Source organism: Neofelis nebulosa, chromosome 2 (genome assembly GCF_028018385.1).
Source record: "Neofelis nebulosa isolate mNeoNeb1 chromosome 2, mNeoNeb1.pri, whole genome shotgun sequence".
Lineage (NCBI taxonomy): Eukaryota > Metazoa > Chordata > Mammalia > Carnivora > Felidae > Neofelis > Neofelis nebulosa.
The window spans coordinates 35,992,775-36,012,177 of NC_080783.1; the positions used below are offsets into that span (position 1 = coordinate 35,992,775).

The window sequence follows — 19,403 nt, forward strand, 5'->3', positions numbered from 1 at the left end:
GAAATGAAAAGCAGATCACACCATATTTTAACTAAGACTCTTAAGGAGAGCACAAGAAATACATATACCTGAAATTATTAGCACATGAAAGGAAAAACCTACTTGAGTTTTTCTTCCACAAGAAATTCAGCAAAAATGGAAATAAAGCAAATTTTTGTGGGGCAACTTAAAGGAGAGAAGAAATGTATTTTTACAGGAAAGACTCAAAGTTGCTCATATGAAAAGACATGGAAGGTTAATGAAGACATATACAAACCTAAACTAGCAAAGTGGATAGAAATAGCTTCCTTCCAAGTAACAATCTGAAATTTTAACAAATCTATTAACATAAAGCACATCCAAACAGACTTCTCTGGATTAAATTTAATACAATTGTACATTCATGCTGTGGCGGTAACAACTTTCACATTATCTATATGACTTCTCAGTTGATTCTCATGACACAAACACAAAGGCACAATCCAAAAGGATACACTAACATTTACAATAGTTTTAAACAAATGTAGAGAAAGAACAAATTGGAAGTCATAAATATTTGAATATGGATCAGCTGGAATATATTTTCATTCAAGAAAATATTTCTACTTTCAACACTCTCATCCTGTTGCAATGGCAGTTCCAGGTGTCCAGTGAGTTATTCTTAACATCCATTGAACACATAACAATTATAATTAAGCAGTCATATGACTAGATATCTAAAGAACCCAGATTTTTAAATATCTCAGATTTTTAAAATAAATCCTTCTACAAAAGTCTTTTTTCCATTTTACCTAATCCTGTGAAATAAGTGCTTTTCCTTCCCCCTCAGTAGTGCATTCAGTAACTTAGCTACTTAACATTAGATACACATGAATTTAACCAAGGATTATTAAACATTGAAAGAAGCCATCCGATCAATCGTGATACTTTAAGATTAGGTAATAAAATGCTAGAATCAGGTTGCTGGTTTCCTTACTGGGAATTTTTGGTCTTAAAAGCTGGTAAAGAAATTGAACCAACATAAACTAACTTGTCCTTAAAAAAAGTTGAGATACTATTCTGTACTTTATACAATTAAGGGATGTCATTTCTAAGCATTTGGTGAGCAAGAATTCTTATAAGTTTGAATATTTGGAATGTATTATAGAGTCATTAAAATATAAGTCTGGGAAGAAACCAAGAGATTAACATTTTAATTCTGTATTTTATAAATTTAGGTCCTCTGGGTTATTAAGATATTAAGCTTCAGTATCTTTTTTTTATCAATTTGAAAGCGGCAATGCCTGCTTAATTATTTAATGACCTGCAAAAGCTAATTATTAATAAGCAATAAAAAAGTGACTGCTCACCTTTTATTGTGATCATACAGCTGTCAGTGTTAGTTGACACTCATTAGATCTTGGTTTCTCAAAATGTATTTATCTAGGTCAAGAAAAACAGGCAGAAGGAAAGCTCACCCAAATTATGTAGCAGTGTTAAGCAAATTCAGTTTTTGAGCCAAAACTAAATCATTTGTGTCTTCAAACTTTCCCTTGTAACTTTTCTTATAGCAATATAATTTTGCATTTTGGCCAAAGAGAGCTGCTTTCTTTTGGCAGACAAAATCAAGCTTCTGGAGAAACACTGACTTAGATGTATAGAATCTGCCTCCTTTTCAATAGAGCAGTAACAAATCGAGTGTTATATATTTATTTCACCTAAGTTGATCTCTTTCAAAAGACTGATATGATGAAAAGATTTTAAATTTGTAGTCTATTTTTATGCAGTATACCTAATTATGTTCTAATTAAAACAATTTTGCCAAAGAGCTGGTTTTTGGCCAAGAGTCAAGTCCAAAATGTCTTATCTAAAAGCCACAGTGCTTAAGTGTAATGTTTTTAAAAACCAACTGTACATTACTACATGTTTTTGGAAATGTGGAAACAAATACATTTTGACTTTCAAGAAAAAAAACACTTGGTGGCACATTAAAGGATGACTATGAGTTTATAAAACAGAAGAGGCAGGATATAGTTATTCCAGAATTATGGAAAACATCAGTGTGCCTTTGCTTTATTTGAAGAAAAATGGAGTTTTGAGTGCCAAAATAGCTAATTACCGTTAGTGTCACCAAAATTAGTTCCAAACATTAGTACTCAGAAAATAAACTATTTCCAACAATAACAATTTTCATTACCTTTTAGAAGGACTATATCATAACTTTCATTCCTAAGGGTCTTGTATCTCCTTGTAAGGTTATCACAAATCACCTTTTACTTTTCAAATGAACTAATTCTAACCCAATCCAAATTAAAAACTGTTCACATTCACGAGCAAGGAATACTATTGCACATTACACTCTTTAGGAATGTGTGCTTCCTCCCCCTGTCCCCCCCCCCCCGAAAAACTGACAGTGCATCTATGAATTAGATCTCACTACCTGAATTTATAACACTCAAAGTGCTTCTGCTCTTCCACTGAACAAGGACATTAATGTTCTTGTAGTCTCAAAATACTTCATGAACCCTGAAGTGATTCTCTATGGAAGGAGCTTCCTTTGCAAAATGAATTTGGCTAGTCACCTGCATACCAAAATCTCCAAGTATTTGAACAAATTTCTTGTGCTCCTTTCCAATCCAAGATCTCATTGGATCACATACTTGGTAAGGTGTTACATGGGTATGAACAATAATTCCTGTTTGTGCAAATTCTTTCAAGACTTCTGGATAAGTAACCCAAGTATTGCTTCCTCCGGAATGACCACCATCCAGCCAGTACATTGTTCTTATGCTTTTGATAAAAGCATCTATGTTCTTGTCTTTCTTGGCTTCTTTTAATTCAAAAAGCAATTGATTCAAAACAACACAACCTTTACTGAATCCGATCAAAGTAAAAGAAGCACCATTTAGTGATGGTGGATAAAAACTCATGGCGGACTCATCAAACTTTTCACAGGTCCTCTCTTTTTCTCCCTGGCAACCATTAGTAGTGTGAGAAGAACTGGATCTACAATTAGATGCTTTGGAGTCCTGATTCAAATCTTTCACATTCTTCTTTGATAACAAACTGTTCTGACTTAAGTTAAAAGCATTAACTAATAACATATAAAGGTGCTTAAAAGCTCCAAAGTCAGTATTGTGTTCTGGAGCACCAAACATATTACTTTTCACAAAATTATCATAGCAGCTGAATTTGTGCAAATGCATTCGAGAACACTTTATCACCCAAATGTAACTATTGGGGAACCGGTGGGCTAAAATGTTGGCCACATTTTCTAGACTCCAGTTTTCCCACTGATAATTCTCAGGATGACGAGTCATAATTTCATGGTAATTCTGAAAGGTAAGAAAGATGAAACAAGCATTAAATACACATTTACATAAAATTATTTCCACAAAATAGTTTCCCATTTTTATTGTGGAGAAAATTGGGATGTTATATGACCGACCCATGGTTAACATACCAGAAATGAAAACTATAATTATGTCATTACTTTCTGATAGAATTTTAAACAAATCATTTAATCAGTTTAAACCCCAAAACCATCAAAAGACAGGGTTATGAGATACAGCTAAATAGCATAGTAGAAATTTAAAAATAAAACTTACCTTAAAAGGATTATAAATAATTTTAAATGTTATTTAGTATACATACAATCTCCTACTCCTAACATATTAACTGAAAATAAAAACTGGTTTATTAAGCAGACTTTTTGACCAAGACAGAACTTTAAAAATATTTTCCCTTTAAAGCTGTTACCCTGAACCCCACCCCTCTGTGGACTACTGGAATGAACTGAATGCTAAATTTGATTTTATTTTTGTATTACATACAGTTGACCCTTCAACAACATGCATTCAATCTGTGAAGGTCCACTTATAAGCAAGTTTTTTCCTATACATACAGTATACTGTAAATGTATTTTCTCTTATGATTTTTTAAATAACATTTTCTTTTTTAAAAAAAGATTTTATTTTTAAGTAATGTCTACACCCAATGTGGGGCTCGAACCACAACCCCAAGATCAAGAGTTGCATGTTCCACCTACTGAGTAGCCAGATGCCACCTTAATAACATTTCCTTAAGAAAAATGTCACTTTATTGTAAGAATACAGCATATAATACATATACAAAATATTCATTAATTGACTATTTACATTATCAGTAAGGCTTCTGATTCTAATCAGTAGGCTATTAGTAGTTAAATTTGGGGGGAATCAAAAGTTATATGTAGATTTTCAACTATGGGGGGTCAGTGCCCCTAACCCCTGCATTGTTCAAGGTTTCATCTGTACAAAGCTGCAATGGATGTTAATAGAAACATCTTTTTATATATCTGTGATTATCTCTTTAAAAATAAATTCCTGGATATGGAAAAACAGGGTAAAAAAAATCCATAATTTAAGATTAGTTATACAGACTACAATACTATCTTCCAGAGAGATTATGTATAATTTTTCTTCTATCTTTGTGCAATTTCTTAGGCAAAGGATAGCTTATTCTAATTTGGATTTGTTGAAAATTTGAATGAAGTTGAAACTTTGTTTATATATTTATTAATGACCTGGATTTCTACTTGTGTTTGTTCATAACTGTGGCCCTTTTTTATTTGGATCTTATTTATTTATAAGCATTCTATATATAGTAGTAACTTTTTGCTCAGGTTCTAGGATATGCACATAAATTTTGTTTTCCTTTTAATTTGTATTCATAGTAGCTTTTTTTAAAAAAGAGGAAATTCAGATTTATTCATTTATTTTATGAAATTTATTGGATACCTACTGATTGGCTATGGATCAAAACAGACTAAACCCCTGCCCACATGGAGCTCACATTCTAGTACAGAGATACACAATAAACTACTGTGTAAGTAAACAGAGCAACACTGTCCAACAGAAATATAACATGAGCCACACATTTCTAGTAGCTACATTTTAAAAAGTAAAAAGTTAACAGGTGAAACTATCTTTAATAACGTATTTTGAGCCCAAGATGTGTAAAATATTATAATTTCAACATGTAACCATTATTAAAAACTACTGAGAGATTACTACATTTCTTTTTCTTACAAAGTCTATGAAATCCAGTGTGTATTTTACACTTATAGCACATCTCAATTTGGATGCTGAATTTTCATTGGAAATACTAGATCTGAATTTAGATTTCGTAAAATTTACAGTCAAAAAAGTAGACTCATTTATCCAAGTTGTTCAAATATACTTAAAAGTTTTCTAGGAACTGAACTGAGTATCAGTTTTTAGATTTCAATTTAAAGTTAAATATAATTAAAAATTTCATTCCTTGATTAGACTAACATTTCAAGTGGTCAATAGCCATAAGCGGCTAGTAGTCGGCACAAAACATTAGATGGTAGTTAAGTGCAATGGAATAAAATTTTTAAAAAGCAGGGCAAAAAGAATACAAGGCTTTGGAGAGGGTGGAAGATTCTTATTTAAAACACAGGGTGGTCTCCAATAAGGCGGCTACTTGAGAAGCAACAGACGGAACCAAGGGAGTGAATCATGACAATTCAGGCATAAGGAACTGCAACCACAAAAGGCCCTGAAGTGGAAGCATGTTTGGTAGAGCCAAGATACAGTAATGAGGCTAGCGTAGCTCCGTATCAGAAACAAATAGAAAAGTCAAAGTCAGAGAGATTGTTGGGGAGGAGGGGAGGTATGAGGGCTCTGGCTTTTGCTTGGTAGGGTTTGGAACAGAGGGCTGAAATAATTTATGTCTTGAAATGATTACTCTGGCTCCTATGTTGAAGGGTCGGGAGTTGAAGCAGGGAGACCAGTAGGGGGCTACTGAAGGATAATCCTGAGAAAAGAAGGTAGTTTGAATAAAAGTGGTAGTAGAAATGAAGGCAGTAAAAAGTGGTCAGACTCTGAATGTATTTCGAAAGTAGAGTCAATAGCATTTGCTGACTGACTGGATACACGATGTGAGAAAAAGAGAAACAGAGTTGTGATTTGCCTTTGTTTTCTAACAGCCATAAACTATATATGTTGAACAATTTTAGAATTAAAAACATTTTTTTAACGTTTATTCATTTTTGGGAGACAGAGCATGCGTGGGGGAGGGGCAGAGAGGGAGACAGAATCCAAAGCAGGCTCCAGGCTCTGAGCTGGCAGCACAGAACCCCATGAGGGGCTCGAATTCACGAGCCATGAGCTCATGACCCGAGCCAAAGTTGGATGCTTAACTGACTGAGCCACCCAGGCACCCCTATGTGGAACAATTTTAAATGAACTTCTCTTTTGACCTAGTAACTCCACTTTTAGGAATTTATCTCAGTGGCATACTTGCATATATGCATGAATAATTAAGTATGTATAAGGTTATTTGTTTCAAAAGAATAGACGTGTGAGTACTAACACAGGTTGTAAAATAAGAGCTAAAAATCCACTGTACGCTATGCTACCATTTGTGCTTTTTTAAAAAAGTTTGCATCAGCATAAAATGTCTCTGGAAGGACATAAAAATCAGTAACAATGGTAGCCTTGGTGAAGAGAAATGGGAGATTGGAGAGACTGGGATGAAAAGGAGATTTACTTACCAATGTATAACCTTAAAGAAACTGAATTTTTAACAATATGCATATGTTTTCTATTAAAAAACTAAAACTAATAAAATACTCACTATAAAAATTATCTATATGCAAAGGCATAAGGAAGATAGAAAAATCCTCCATAAAATTATCATTTAGAAGTAATCATTATTAAACCTTTGGAGTCTAGCATTCCAGTTTTCTTTAGTATACATACACATATACAAATACATATAGAAGAGAGCATTCTTGGGGCACCTAGGTAGTTAGTTAAGCGTCCAACTCTTGATTTCGGCTCAAGTCATGATTGCAATTGTTGAGACTGAGTGGCAAGTCAGGCTCTACACTGACAGCACGGAGCCTGCTTGGGATTCTCTCTCCCTCTCTCTCTGCCCCTCCCTCCCTCGCACGCTTGCACACATGCACACTCTCTCTCTCTCTCAAAATAAACATTTAAAAAAAAGAGCATTCTTTATTTCTCCCTCAACAAGCTTATGCATATAGTTTTCACTTAAAAATATATTACAGGCATGGTTCCATATCATAGATATAGATTTGCATCATAATTATTAGACTTTCCATAAAAAGATTAATATCAATTTACATTCCACTGGAAGTATATAAGAATTTACCCACATCCTTACCCACAGTGGCTATTAGCATCAATTTTTAAAAAATTTCTATGATAAAATATCTTACCTTTATCTTTTATTATATATATATATATATATTTTTTTTTTTTTTAAACGTTTGTTTATTTTTGAGAGAGAGAGAGCATGAGCAGGAAAGGGGCAGAGAGAGAGGGAGACAGAATCTGAAGTGGGCTCCAGGCTCTGCGCTGTCAGCACAGAGCCTGACATGGGCTCGAACTCACAAACTGTGAGATCATGACTTGAGCCAAAGTCAGATGCTTAACCAACTGAGCTACCCAAGCACCCCAAAATAGCTTACTTTTAACTTGCATGTTTTGATTCCTAATCAGGTTGAATTTTTTTCTATGTTTATTGGCAATTTTCTTTCTCTTCTTCTGTTCTCAGTTTCATGTCCTTTGATAATTTTCCCAGATGCTCAAGTCCTTCTTAACAGTTTGTAATCTCATTAATGTTGACAATTTTGTCATACATGTAAAAACTTTTAATTCCCAGAAGGCTATCATTTAATTTTTTATGGATTCTACTACTGTACTCTGCATATTGATTTGTGACATATAATTAAAATAGGAGCTTAGATCTGAAAGGGCTTATCTAAATCCTTTATATAGCTAAGGAAATGGAGATCCTAGAAACTACAGTTATTATATTATATAGTTATTTAGTTAATGAGCCAAAATGAACTCAAGATTTTACAATTCTCACAATTTACCACATAGGAGGTGGTAAATCTAAAAACTTGGTATTTTCTTTGATTAGTCCCAGGTTACATGATCAGAGGGGGAAAATGCTTTTAAGCATAAAACTAAAACATAAAACATAAAAACAGGATGGTTACTGTTGTGTCAAAACCTTTGCAGCTCTCAAAACAATGGATAAGTACTCCCATATTCTAAAAAGAGACATCCCAATAGGACTTGCTAAAGGTAGCCAAAGCTGGTTCTGCAACTCAGGCTATTAAAACAAGGCCAATCTACAGAAAAGGCTAAAGACTGCAGGGAGAGAGCATTTTCTTTTGAGAATTTTCATCCCAGTTGGGAAGGCAATGCACTTATTTACCTTTTAAGGGGGAATGCTTCTAGTGGGGCATGCTTCTCTTCAACACCAGTGAGACAAGTGGCAAAAGAATGTCTTGGAGCAATTAAGAGGTGGTTATTTCACAGGTAGATTGACCTGCAAAAACTTACAGGCCCACCCCATACTGCTATTGAAGTAAAAGTACAAAAGATTTTTAGGAAAGCTTGACATGCATGTGTCTCCAATAGTTTGGAGACATTCAAGATAAAGTTTTAAGCTAGGCGAACTATTCTTACACCAGAGCAAGGATAACTATATGGGATACGAGCTGTACTTCCATCAAAAATGGGGGAAGGGGACATCTTTATTGAGCATAAAGTGGACATCCCAAGTAAGCAAGCTAGAAGGACCATAATAGCCTAAGAAGGCTGCCCAACAAGAAGCACAGGAAACCCCAGAGTATATGATCAAGTGCAAAATAACAGAATACACACACACACACACACCCACACACACACCCACACACACACACACACACACCTGTCCCTGGCTCCTTGCACAGAGCTCCTAAAACCCTTGGAATTTCCTGGGTGACAGGAACATCTTTGCTCTAATGAGATGACTCTTGGTGGACTCCTGGATAGGAAGTGGTCAACCAGAAAGACCAAGGCATGATTAGAAGTTTGAAACTTTCAGTCCCACTCTCCATTCTCAATAGAGAGACTGGAAAATGGAGTTAATGATTTTTTTTTTCAACTTTTTTTTTTTTTTTAATTTATTTTTGGGACAGAGAGAGACAGAGCATGAACGGGGGAGGGGCAGAGAGAGAGGGAGACACAGAATCGGAAACAGGCTCCAGGCTCCGAGCCATCAGCCCAGAGCCTGACGCGGGGCTCGAACTCACGGACCGCGAGATCGTGACCTGGGTGAAGTCGGACGCTTAACCGACTGCACCACCCAGGCGCCCCTGGAGTTAATGATTGATTATGACCATGCAATGAAGCCTCCATAAAAAAAAAAAAAAAAAAAATTCCCAAATATGGGGCTCCTGGGTAGCTCAGTTGGTTAAGCATCCGACTTCGGCTCAGCTCAGGATCTTGCGGTCCATGAGTTCAAACCCCACACTGGGCTCTGTGCTGACAGCTCAGAGCCTGGAGCCTGTTTCAGATTCTGTTCTCCTCTCTCTGCCCCTCCCCTGCTCACGCTTTGTCTATCTGTCTCTCAGAAATAAACGTTAAAAAAAATTTTTTTTAAATCCCCAAATATGGGTTTGGGTAGCTTCTAGGCTGGTGAACACATGGAGGTCCTAGGGTAATGGTGCACTGAGAGAGGGAATGGAAGCTCCATACCCCTTTCCACATACCTTATCTTATGCATCTCTTCCATCTAGATATTCATCTGTATCCTTTATCGCATCCTTTCATAATAAGTGGGTAAACAGTAAGTAAGCCGTTTCCATAAATTCTGTGAGCTGCTCCTGCAGATTAACTGAACCCACGGAGGGGGTCATGGGAAGCCCAATTTATAGCCAGTCGGTCAGCAGTACAGGTGACAACCTGGGACTTGGATGGGCATCTGAAGTGGAGGGAGCAGTCTTGTGGGACTCAGTCCTTAACTTATGAAATGTGACAATAACTCCAGGTAGATACTGTCAGAATTGAACTGTAGGATATCCAGCTAGTGTCAGAGAGGATCACCTGGTATGGGGAAAAACCCCACATATCAGGTTTCAGAAGTACTGTGAGTGTGGTAGTAGTGTAAATAGTAAAGGAGTGAGTCTTCTACTCACCAGGACATACGTAGGGCATACTATGTATCCTAGCCTTTAGGAAAACAAAATTTCTTTAACAGTTGGAAATGACCAAATGTTCACCAAGTGCTGAATGAGTAAACAAACTGTATATCTATACACAGAAAACGACTTGGTAATAAAAAGGAACATACTAATGATACAGGCAACAATAATAATGAATTTCAAAAGCATTATATATTAACTGAAAGAAGCCAGATACAAGACTACATACTATGCTTCCAAATTATTGAAAATCTAGAAAAGGCAAAACTATAGTGAAAGAAAGCAGATCACTAGTTGCCTGGGGCTGAGAAAAGAGACTGACAGAAGTAGGACACAAGGATACTTTTTAGGGTGATGGAATGTTGTATAACATGATTGTGATGTTGGTTACATAATTGTAACATTTGTCAAAATTCATCAAATTGTAAGCTTATACTTAAAAGAGACAGATAAGTATAATTTTACACCCTGAGGCTTCACAAAGCAAGAGAACTCAAGAAAATTGGAAAGTGTCTACTTAAAAAAAAATAGATTCCCCCTCCAAAATCAGAGCACCTAAAGAAATATGAATTACTATGTTCTCAGCTCATCTGTTAATTCATATGAGAAAATAAAAAGTATAGAATAAAAAAGGACAAAGTGATTGCAAAAGGAACATCAACAAAGTAATGATAATTAAAATTTTAAATTACATGGACCATCAGATCCAAATGATACCAAATCTGTGTTAACATAAGGTAAGCTCTTAATGGTACCCTACAAAGTTCTGTTGGCCCTATTCTGTTCAGTACTTATCCAAATTAAGAATAAAGATACAGAAAGAATGCTTATTTAATCTATGTATGATACAAAGCAAAATAATGGTTCTATAAAAGGATCAATAAAAAAAGCTGAGCTGTATTTAACAGCGTAAATTTCATAAACATTAGGCTCAGAAGAATCAAGTACAAAGATACAGATGAGGAAATCTAGCCCAAAAGCATTTCATATAATAGCCAAGATTTATCAAGCACTTCATCATGCATTGCTCAAAGCAACTTACATATATTCATTCATTTATTTCATTCAAAAAATTATCTACTGAATATTTACAACATGCCAGTCAGTAAGCATCATAAACATATTAGTGAAGAAAACAGACATGAAGCTTACATTGTAGTGTTTGAAGACAGGTAAAAAACAAAATGACTAACTAATACAGTAAATGAAATGGATAAAAATAAAAGAGAAAAACTGACAGGAATCCTGTGCATATATATGATTACTAAATAGGTTGGTCAGAAAACACCTCATTGTGAAGGCAACTTTTGAGCAGCCTTGAGACAGGTGACGTAATGAATCCTACAGGTATCTGGAAGAATACTGTTGCAGGCAGTATGTGCAAAGCTTTTGGGGTGAAGTATGGCTACCATGAATGACATTTAGAATGCTGGTGTGGCTATGGCAGAGTAAAACAGAAAAAGGAGACAGGAAAGCAACAGAATGGGAAAATGTAAAGATAGTGAAGAGCCATACAAACCATCAAGAGTTCTCTGGCTTTTACTCTGAGTGACATGGAAAACTATTGGAGAGTTTTGAGCAGTGGTATGGCATGATTTGACTTACATTTCAAATTGATAATTCTGATCACTTCCAGATACATTTAGGAGGAGAAGCAACTTTGTTGATTGAGTGAGATATGAAGTGTGAAAGAGAGGTTACTAAAAAATAACTTCAAGGTTTCTAACTTGAGCAACTAAAAAAAGAAATTCTATTAACTGAGATGAGGAAGACTGCAAGAAGAACAGATTTAAAAGCAAAGATTCATGTTTGCTTTGAGATATGTTTGAGATATCTATTAAATATCCAAAAGGCAATATTGTGCAGGTGACAGGTAAGTCCAAAGTTCCAGGAATCTAGGCTACATACAAAAGTGTTGAAGGTCATCAGAGTACAGATAGTATGTAAAACCACAAGACTGAAAGATTACTAAAGGAATAAAGGTAGAGTAGAAAAGTTCACAAACTGAGCCCAAGGGTAGCCCAATAATAAAAAAGGTCATCAGAAAGATGAGAAGAAACTGTTAGTCATTAGGTATTCATATAGTTAGTCCTCACTGATACCTTCTAAATTATTACTCCTATTTTATAGTTGAGGTAGCTGCAATGGGCCAGAGATTTCATAGCTAAAAAGTGCAGAATCAGGGTTCAAACCTAGGCAATCTAGCCTCAAAGTCTTTTGATGCATTATCCTATTCTTCTCTAAAGGACCTGAGTTTTTAAAGCACTTCATATTCTGCATAAATCAACACTATATCACTGTCCAAAAAGCTAATGGAATCTCGGGCTACATTAGGAAGTGAATAATGTCAAAACGAAAGGAGGTATTACTTTAAGTGTATTTAGCACTTTTTAGACCTCATCTGAAGATACTGTATTCTGGCTGGTACACTTTATAAACATTTAATAGGTACTCAAGAAAGGTTAGTTACTATCCTTTACTATCTACTATCCATTACTATCATCACCATCATCATCATCATTATGATGCACACAGTAGCTGGTCCTCAAATCTCTGGAAGTCGCTGCTGTCAGCATTGCCATGCTATTTTCCCAAACTGAGCAACAGAGCATCAATTGAGTAAATTCAGTATCTTGTCTTAAATCTAAATACTAGTTTTTTCAGAGTTTTTATTAGAAGTCAATTAGACTAGTCAATTGTTTTAAGAACGAGAGAAAAAACTACATATATCTTAACCATTACTCGACACAAGGCACAAAGTTTGTACCTATATCATTTAAAGCATCAATTTCAAAAACAAGTAATATTGTTTCATGGTATAAGAAACCTATCTAGCCATGTTGCCTAGACAAGCCATGCTGTCTACATCAGCACTACCGAACAGAACTTTCTATGATGATGGAAACGTTCAGTGGAAATGCTTTGTATTTGTGCTGTCCATTAGGAAACACACAAACCTTAGGTGCTACCGAGCACTTGAAATGTAGCTAGTGTGACTGAGAACCTGGATTTTTTATTTAATTTAAACAGCCACATATACCTAATGGCTAGCGTATTAGACGACGCGGTTCTGAGTTAAGATCCTGATTAAGACCCGGCATTCCAGGACAAAATAGCCACAGATATTTGCCTGAAGCTATAAAAATAATAATTAAGATAAAATCACATACAAAAACAAAAGTAAAGAATTTAGGTGATCATCAAAATATTGACATGCTTAATTACTGTCCCTTTTCTTCCACCCACCCTCTCTTTCTAGGGTAACTGAAAGTGTCATACCCTTGTATTTTTTTTTTTTTTACTTGCGTTTTAATTACTGTCAGCGTTTTCAGAACACTGTGCTAAGTTAATTTACAAGTCATTCCTGTCTCCTAACACACACACACACATACACTTCCAAAAAACCAAGTTATAGAATGGATATACATTATGTGTCTCATTCCTTCTGTCTCAAATTCCACCCCATCGAAGCCTAAACAGCTGGCTCTTTCGAGGTCGTAACCCTCCAAGGACACCTTCCCTCTGGGGCTCCAGAAGCACAGGGTCAGGGGTGTGGCAGGGGCGGTTTTGGATTTCGTGGAGTAACGGAAGAGCCACGCCGTGAGCGCATGTGTGGGTGTGTTCAGGACAGGCAAGGAACCGCGCACTAATAGGAGGGGGAAATGGGGGCATTCGCATATGCACACGAGGAAGGAACAGGTGTCCAGGCAGGCCCCAGGTTACCTGCACATCCCCCGGGAAATAGAGAACGTGATGCTGGGGCGCTGGCTGCGGCTCCTCCTTCGCCCGGTCCCCAGGGAGGGCCCGCCGTTCCGGTCCCTCCCCGGCTGTCTCCGCCGCCAGCAGGAGCAACTCGTTGCTGCGCTGCGGGTCAGCTCCCGGCACCGTGGACAGCTGCAGGCACTGCGGCCGGCGCCCCTCCGCCGACGGGGAGAACGGCGCACCGCTGCCGCCGCCCAGGTTCATGGTTTCGGCCTGCGAGCGGGACGCGGCGATTCCGAGGCTGAGCTGCGGCAGGAGGAGCAGCAGCGGTGGCGACCGCAGGAGCCTGAACTCCCACATGGGTCGCTGCCGCGAGAGCAGTTCAGGGGTGGGGGGAGGTCCTGAGGGAGGGACATCGGCAGGCCGCCCAACGGTCGGCGGGAGCGGCCCGGGCGGGACTCGGCGCGGGGGCGACGACGGCGTCAGAGGCCGACGTCCGCGCGCAGCGTGCGTAAGGGAAGGAGGGGTGTGCACGAAATCCGACTCGGCTCCCAGAGGGGGCGATGGGGGCGTGGCCCTAGGAAAGACGTTTGTGATTGGTGGGTTCTGCTTTGCCCGGGAAGTTCGAACGGAAGTCTGGGAAAGAGTTGGGAGAGCAAAGGAAGAGGGAATGTAGTAAGGACTCTGAAAGAAGGGCAGCAGTTGTAGCGTACTCGCAGCAGCAGGAGTGGCTCGAAGGTCGTTGTCCAGTAACTGGGTAGAATTTTGAGTATGCTATACTCCCGTTTCAGTAGGCTCACCTTGCAGGTGAGGTGTTGTTTGTTTGTTTGTTTTGTAGTTCTTTGAATGTTAAATGAAGGGAATCTCCCTTTTCTCACCAGCTCGTTTTCTTTGTAGATAAACTAAGATTTCTAGGTTGATGAGAATTTGTGGTTAGATACGAAATCTAATGCACTTTTGACTGGTACTGGGGAACAGGGCACATGAGTTGGAACATGAAAAATGGGGCAAGGCATTAGCTGTTACACAATTGTTGTCCCTGGGGTTTGCAGCCAACAAGATTTGCTATTTTAGGGTTTTCAAAAACCAGTTCGGACAGTAGGAAAATGATAGGTGTCCAACAACCATCTGTGTCCAGTTGTGTAAGAGGAAGATTTGGCCAAATGTATGCTAAAGGCAGGGAGGGGAAGGGGAAGGGTCCAGTATTCTAAACTTCAGGTGCCTGTGAGGCAAGGCACTGTAAAGAGCCCTATAGAAGACAATATTAGTGATGATTGTAAAAATTACAGCCAACATTTACTGGGGCTTTACTGTAGGTCAGGAGTTGATACAATAAAGGGAATTCTCAACTTTCAGTGTTTGTGTCCTGCTCACGGGCTCTCAGGGAAGCCATACATTTACCAGAGTCAGCAAAATCTCAAAGCATGGGCTCTGTTTCTGCCTTGAGTACACATTGTACATCTGCCTTGTTTACAAACAACCTAAAAAAGAGCATTTCAATCATAAAGAGTTTAAAAAAGCAAAACAAAAACCTCCCTGGTTCCCATAAGATTAAGGTCATACAGCCCTGCATGTACCAAAAGCTTAAGATTAGGTAATTTTCTGAAATGTCTTTTATCTAATGATTTGTAACTTTTTATGTAGACCCTACACAAAATATTCCTTCCCTGGAGCACTCTCTATGATGATTGTGCATCCTGGGAAGCTGTCCTAACTTGGGATGAAATAAAACTTTCTTTCTTTTAGAAATTCTAAAAGATTGCTCATTTTGACAAACTAAGAACTTCATATTATTAACTGTTCTGAGTCTGTATATGATTGTGTTTATACATACTGTTTTCTTTTCTCCACATTTCAAATATTAACAAATAGTCGTGAAGTAAGAACACAAATGAATAAATGATAAAATATAATTTTCTTCTATATACTATTGTGACTTCATTGAAGTGTACTATGCTAACCTACTTTGGTTCAAATTATTGGGTTCTATCTGACATCATAATAGTGTAACCAATCAAGAATTAATTATTATTATTAAGTAGGTCTGTTTTTTTGTTTTTTTTTTTTTTACAGAGTACTGGTTAAAAAGAAACTGAGGCCAATTATATAATTATGAATATAGAATCGTGTTTAGGAAACCAGCCTTCACTCTATTTTGTGAATCACATACATATTGCTACTTTCTCTTGTTAGGTAGAGGATTACTGAAGTGTAATCCAGTAACCCAAACATGTACATGTACTCCAAATGCAGTTTTTGATTTATGTAGTCTTGTTTTTAGGTTGACCTTTTAACTGAATTGGTCACTACTGAAGAGGATGGAGACGGTGCCTGGTGGGTGGCTCAGTTGGTTAAGCATCTGATTCTTGATTTCAGCTGAGGTCATGATCTCACGGTCATGAGATTTAGCCCTGAGTTGGGCTCTGCGCAGCATGGAACCTGCTTAAGATTTTCTCTCTCCCTCTCTCTCTCTCTTTCTCTCTGCCCTTTCCCTTAAAAAAACCAAGAGGGTGAGGAGTTCTTGTGCTTTAGAAAGATTAATTGTAGTAAACATTAAATACTATAAGTTGTCCCAGTTGTTCTAAGATAATTGAGGTCTTTAAGAAATACAAATAAAGATTTAAAGGGTCAAGTAAAGAAACAGACTGAAATAAGCACAAGGTGTTTTTTTCCCCCACAGTTAAGGATTTACATAACCCTACAGGAACCACTTCCAGAGAAAATAACAGCTCTTAATTCATTAGTTGAGGTATGTATGTCATTTATGTTAAGTCATTGACATTATAATTCCTTTTCATTGGTCCTATTGATGTTACTGTAATATCTCTTTTCTTTCCCTATCTCCTCTTCCTTTTTCCAGGAAGACCCAATTTTGTAAATCTCTACTTAGCTAACAGCAGTAGGCACAGACTGCCCACCACTTTCCCCCTTGATTCTCTCTTGGAGATGGGCTTTTCTTCCCTGAAAGAGGTCTTGCATATACAAAGTTAGTGTAACCAGTTGTTTGGATTTCCCCTTTGTTTTCATCAGATAGCGGTCTCCACAGGAATTTTAATATGTTTATAGGGCCCAAAAGGCCATAGCTTATCTCTGGACTCTAGACATTGCTCAGGGGATCCTGTGGGGCTTTCAGAACTTTTGTTATACTATTCAGTAAAATAAATAGAAAAAGTTACAGAATTGGAAGGAATCTGAGAGAGCGTAATTAATATATATTAAAAAGGATAGCATTAAAATGTCATAAATTCCAATATCTACAGAGGCTAAGCCTGTATCATAAATAGTAAAATTGGCCATGTGTAATACAATAGGGAATGGTAAAGACCGCAGCAAACTAGAAGAAAATAATCATATTTGAAGGAGGCAGTCACTATTCACTGCCAGCCAGTAGTAAAATGAAGGCAACATTTTACCAAACTCCAATTTTTCTTTTTTTTTCGAACTCAAATTTTTCAAGAGAAATCAGATACATAGATTTTTATGTGTCATTTCCTAATTTATAAATCTTGCAAACTAATTAAATTTGTATTTAAAATGTTTTATCAAATTAAATGCACACATAGACCAAATTTGGCCTACGGGTCACAAATGTGCAGTTTCTCTACTAAAAGGTAAAATGAATGGATACAGAAAAGCAGAGAATGGGGGAAAAAAGAAGACCTCAAATATGGGTTCTTATGGGAGACTGAATGTGAAAGAAATGGAAAAAGGTTTCTAAAATTTTTTTTTATGGAACTTGAATCAGATCGCATTTGATATTCTTTGAGAGATTCCAATAATGTTTTAAATCTTTTCAGTTTTTCTCGATTTTGGACAGGTGTTTAGCGTGCTTTCATATGCCTCTGTACCAAAATTGGACACTGAAAGGAACGGGCTTCAGATGAGGTATGCAACTCTAGCATATAGTTTTGCCCCCAAATGCCTAACAAAACTAAATTAGAGAATAAAGGCATCTGGGGATTTGGAAGCTTACTTTTTGGCTAGTCTCACTAGCTAAGTGACACTCTTTACACTGGTCTTGTAGCATATGATTTAAATATATACTTCAGCAAAATCCATTGCTTCAGCAACATATAATCACTATGTGTCAAGACCTTATGGATTATCTTTAACATTCAGTGAATGCTAAAATGCAATGATTTAACTAATTGTACTTGCATACATTATACTTAATCCACTATTAAAAAGTTAGGAAATACCAACTAAAAACTTAATAAATCTTCAACAAAATACTAGCAAGCCAAATTTAGCAACACACAAAAAGAATTACACACAAAGTAGGATTTATCCCAGAAATGCAAGGTTGGTTTCACATTTGAAAATTAATTAACATTATACACCATACCAATAGAAGAAAAAACAAAAGTGACATGATTATCGTAATGGACTCAGAAAAGGCATTTGATAAAAATCCAACACCCTTTCATGACTGAAAAAAAAAAATTTCAACAAACTATGAAATAGAAGGGACTTTTTTCAACCTAATAAAGGATATCTATGAAAAGCTCACAGCTAACATCATTCTTAATGGTGAAAGACTGATGGCTCCCTAAGAACCAGACACAAGATAAAGATGTCTACTCTTGCCACTTCCAATCAACACTGTACTGGAGGTTCTAGCCAGGGCAGTTAGGCAAGAAAAGGAAATAAAAACCATCAGATTGGAAAGGAAGAAGTAAAACCATGCAGATGACATGATCTCGTATACAGAAAATTCTAAGGAATCCACTGAAAACTATTAGGAATAATAAAAAAGTTCCACAAAGATGTAGGATGCAAGATCAATATACAACTATCAATCATATTTCTGTACACTAGCATTGAACAATACAAAAGTGAAATTAAGAAAATTTCATTTACAATATCATCAAAAAGAATAAATAGGCATAAGTTTAATGAAAGAGATGAAGAATTTATATACTGAAAGCTACAAAACATTGTTGAAGGAAATTAAAGACTTAAATAAATGGAAAGACATCTCATGTTTGTGGATCAGAAAATACTAAGATGACAATACTCTTAAAGTTGATTTACAGATTCAGTGTAATCCCTATCAAAATCTGAGCTGCCTTCTTTGTATAAATGTACATGCTGATCCTAAAATGCAGATGAAAATGCAAGGGACACAAAATAGCCAAAATAGTCTTGAAACAAGATGATCACAGTTGGAAGGCTCCTAATTCTCCCATTTCAAAACTTACTACAAAGGTACTATAATCAAAACAATGTTGTACTGGCATAAGGATAGATATAGAGACCAATGGAATAGAATTGAGAATTCAGAAATAAACTTTAAATTTATGGTGAATTGATTTTCAACATGGGTGCGAAGAAAATTCAATGGCAAAAGAAGTCTTTTCAACAGGTGGTGCTAGGGCAACTGAATAGCCATATGCAAAAGAATGAAGCTGTTACCCCTTTCTTATACCATACATAAAGACTAACTCAAAATGGTTCATAGACCTAAATGGATGCACTGAGACTATAAAACTCTGAGGAAAAAAAAATAGTAAATAATGACCTTGCATTAACTAAAATCTTTTTAGACATGACATCAAAAGCACAAGAGTCAAAAGAAAAACATAGTTAAGTTGGACTTCATCTAAATAAAAAACTTCCAGTGGCTCAAAGAACACCAGTAAAAAGTGAAAAAACAACCCACAGAATGTGAGAAAATATTTGAAATGGAACTTGTATCTAAAATATATAAAGAATACTTACCAATTAACAA

The 19,403-nt window shown here is 36.6% G+C and overlaps 1 protein-coding gene across 1 annotated transcript; it reads right to left on the bottom strand.

Moving 5' to 3' along the window:
• Nucleotides 1-2,360: 2,360 nt before the first annotated feature.
• C2H2orf69 (chromosome 2 C2orf69 homolog) lies at nt 2,361-14,154 on the bottom strand. The gene is made up of 2 exons (XM_058709984.1): nt 13,694-14,154; nt 2,361-3,293 (listed from the first exon to the last, which is right to left on the bottom strand). The coding sequence occupies exons 1-2, from the start codon at nt 14,030-14,032 to the stop codon at nt 2,466-2,468; spliced, it is 1,167 nt and encodes a 388-aa protein (XP_058565967.1). The 5' UTR covers nt 14,033-14,154; the 3' UTR covers nt 2,361-2,465.
• Nucleotides 14,155-19,403: the final 5,249 nt, after the last annotated feature.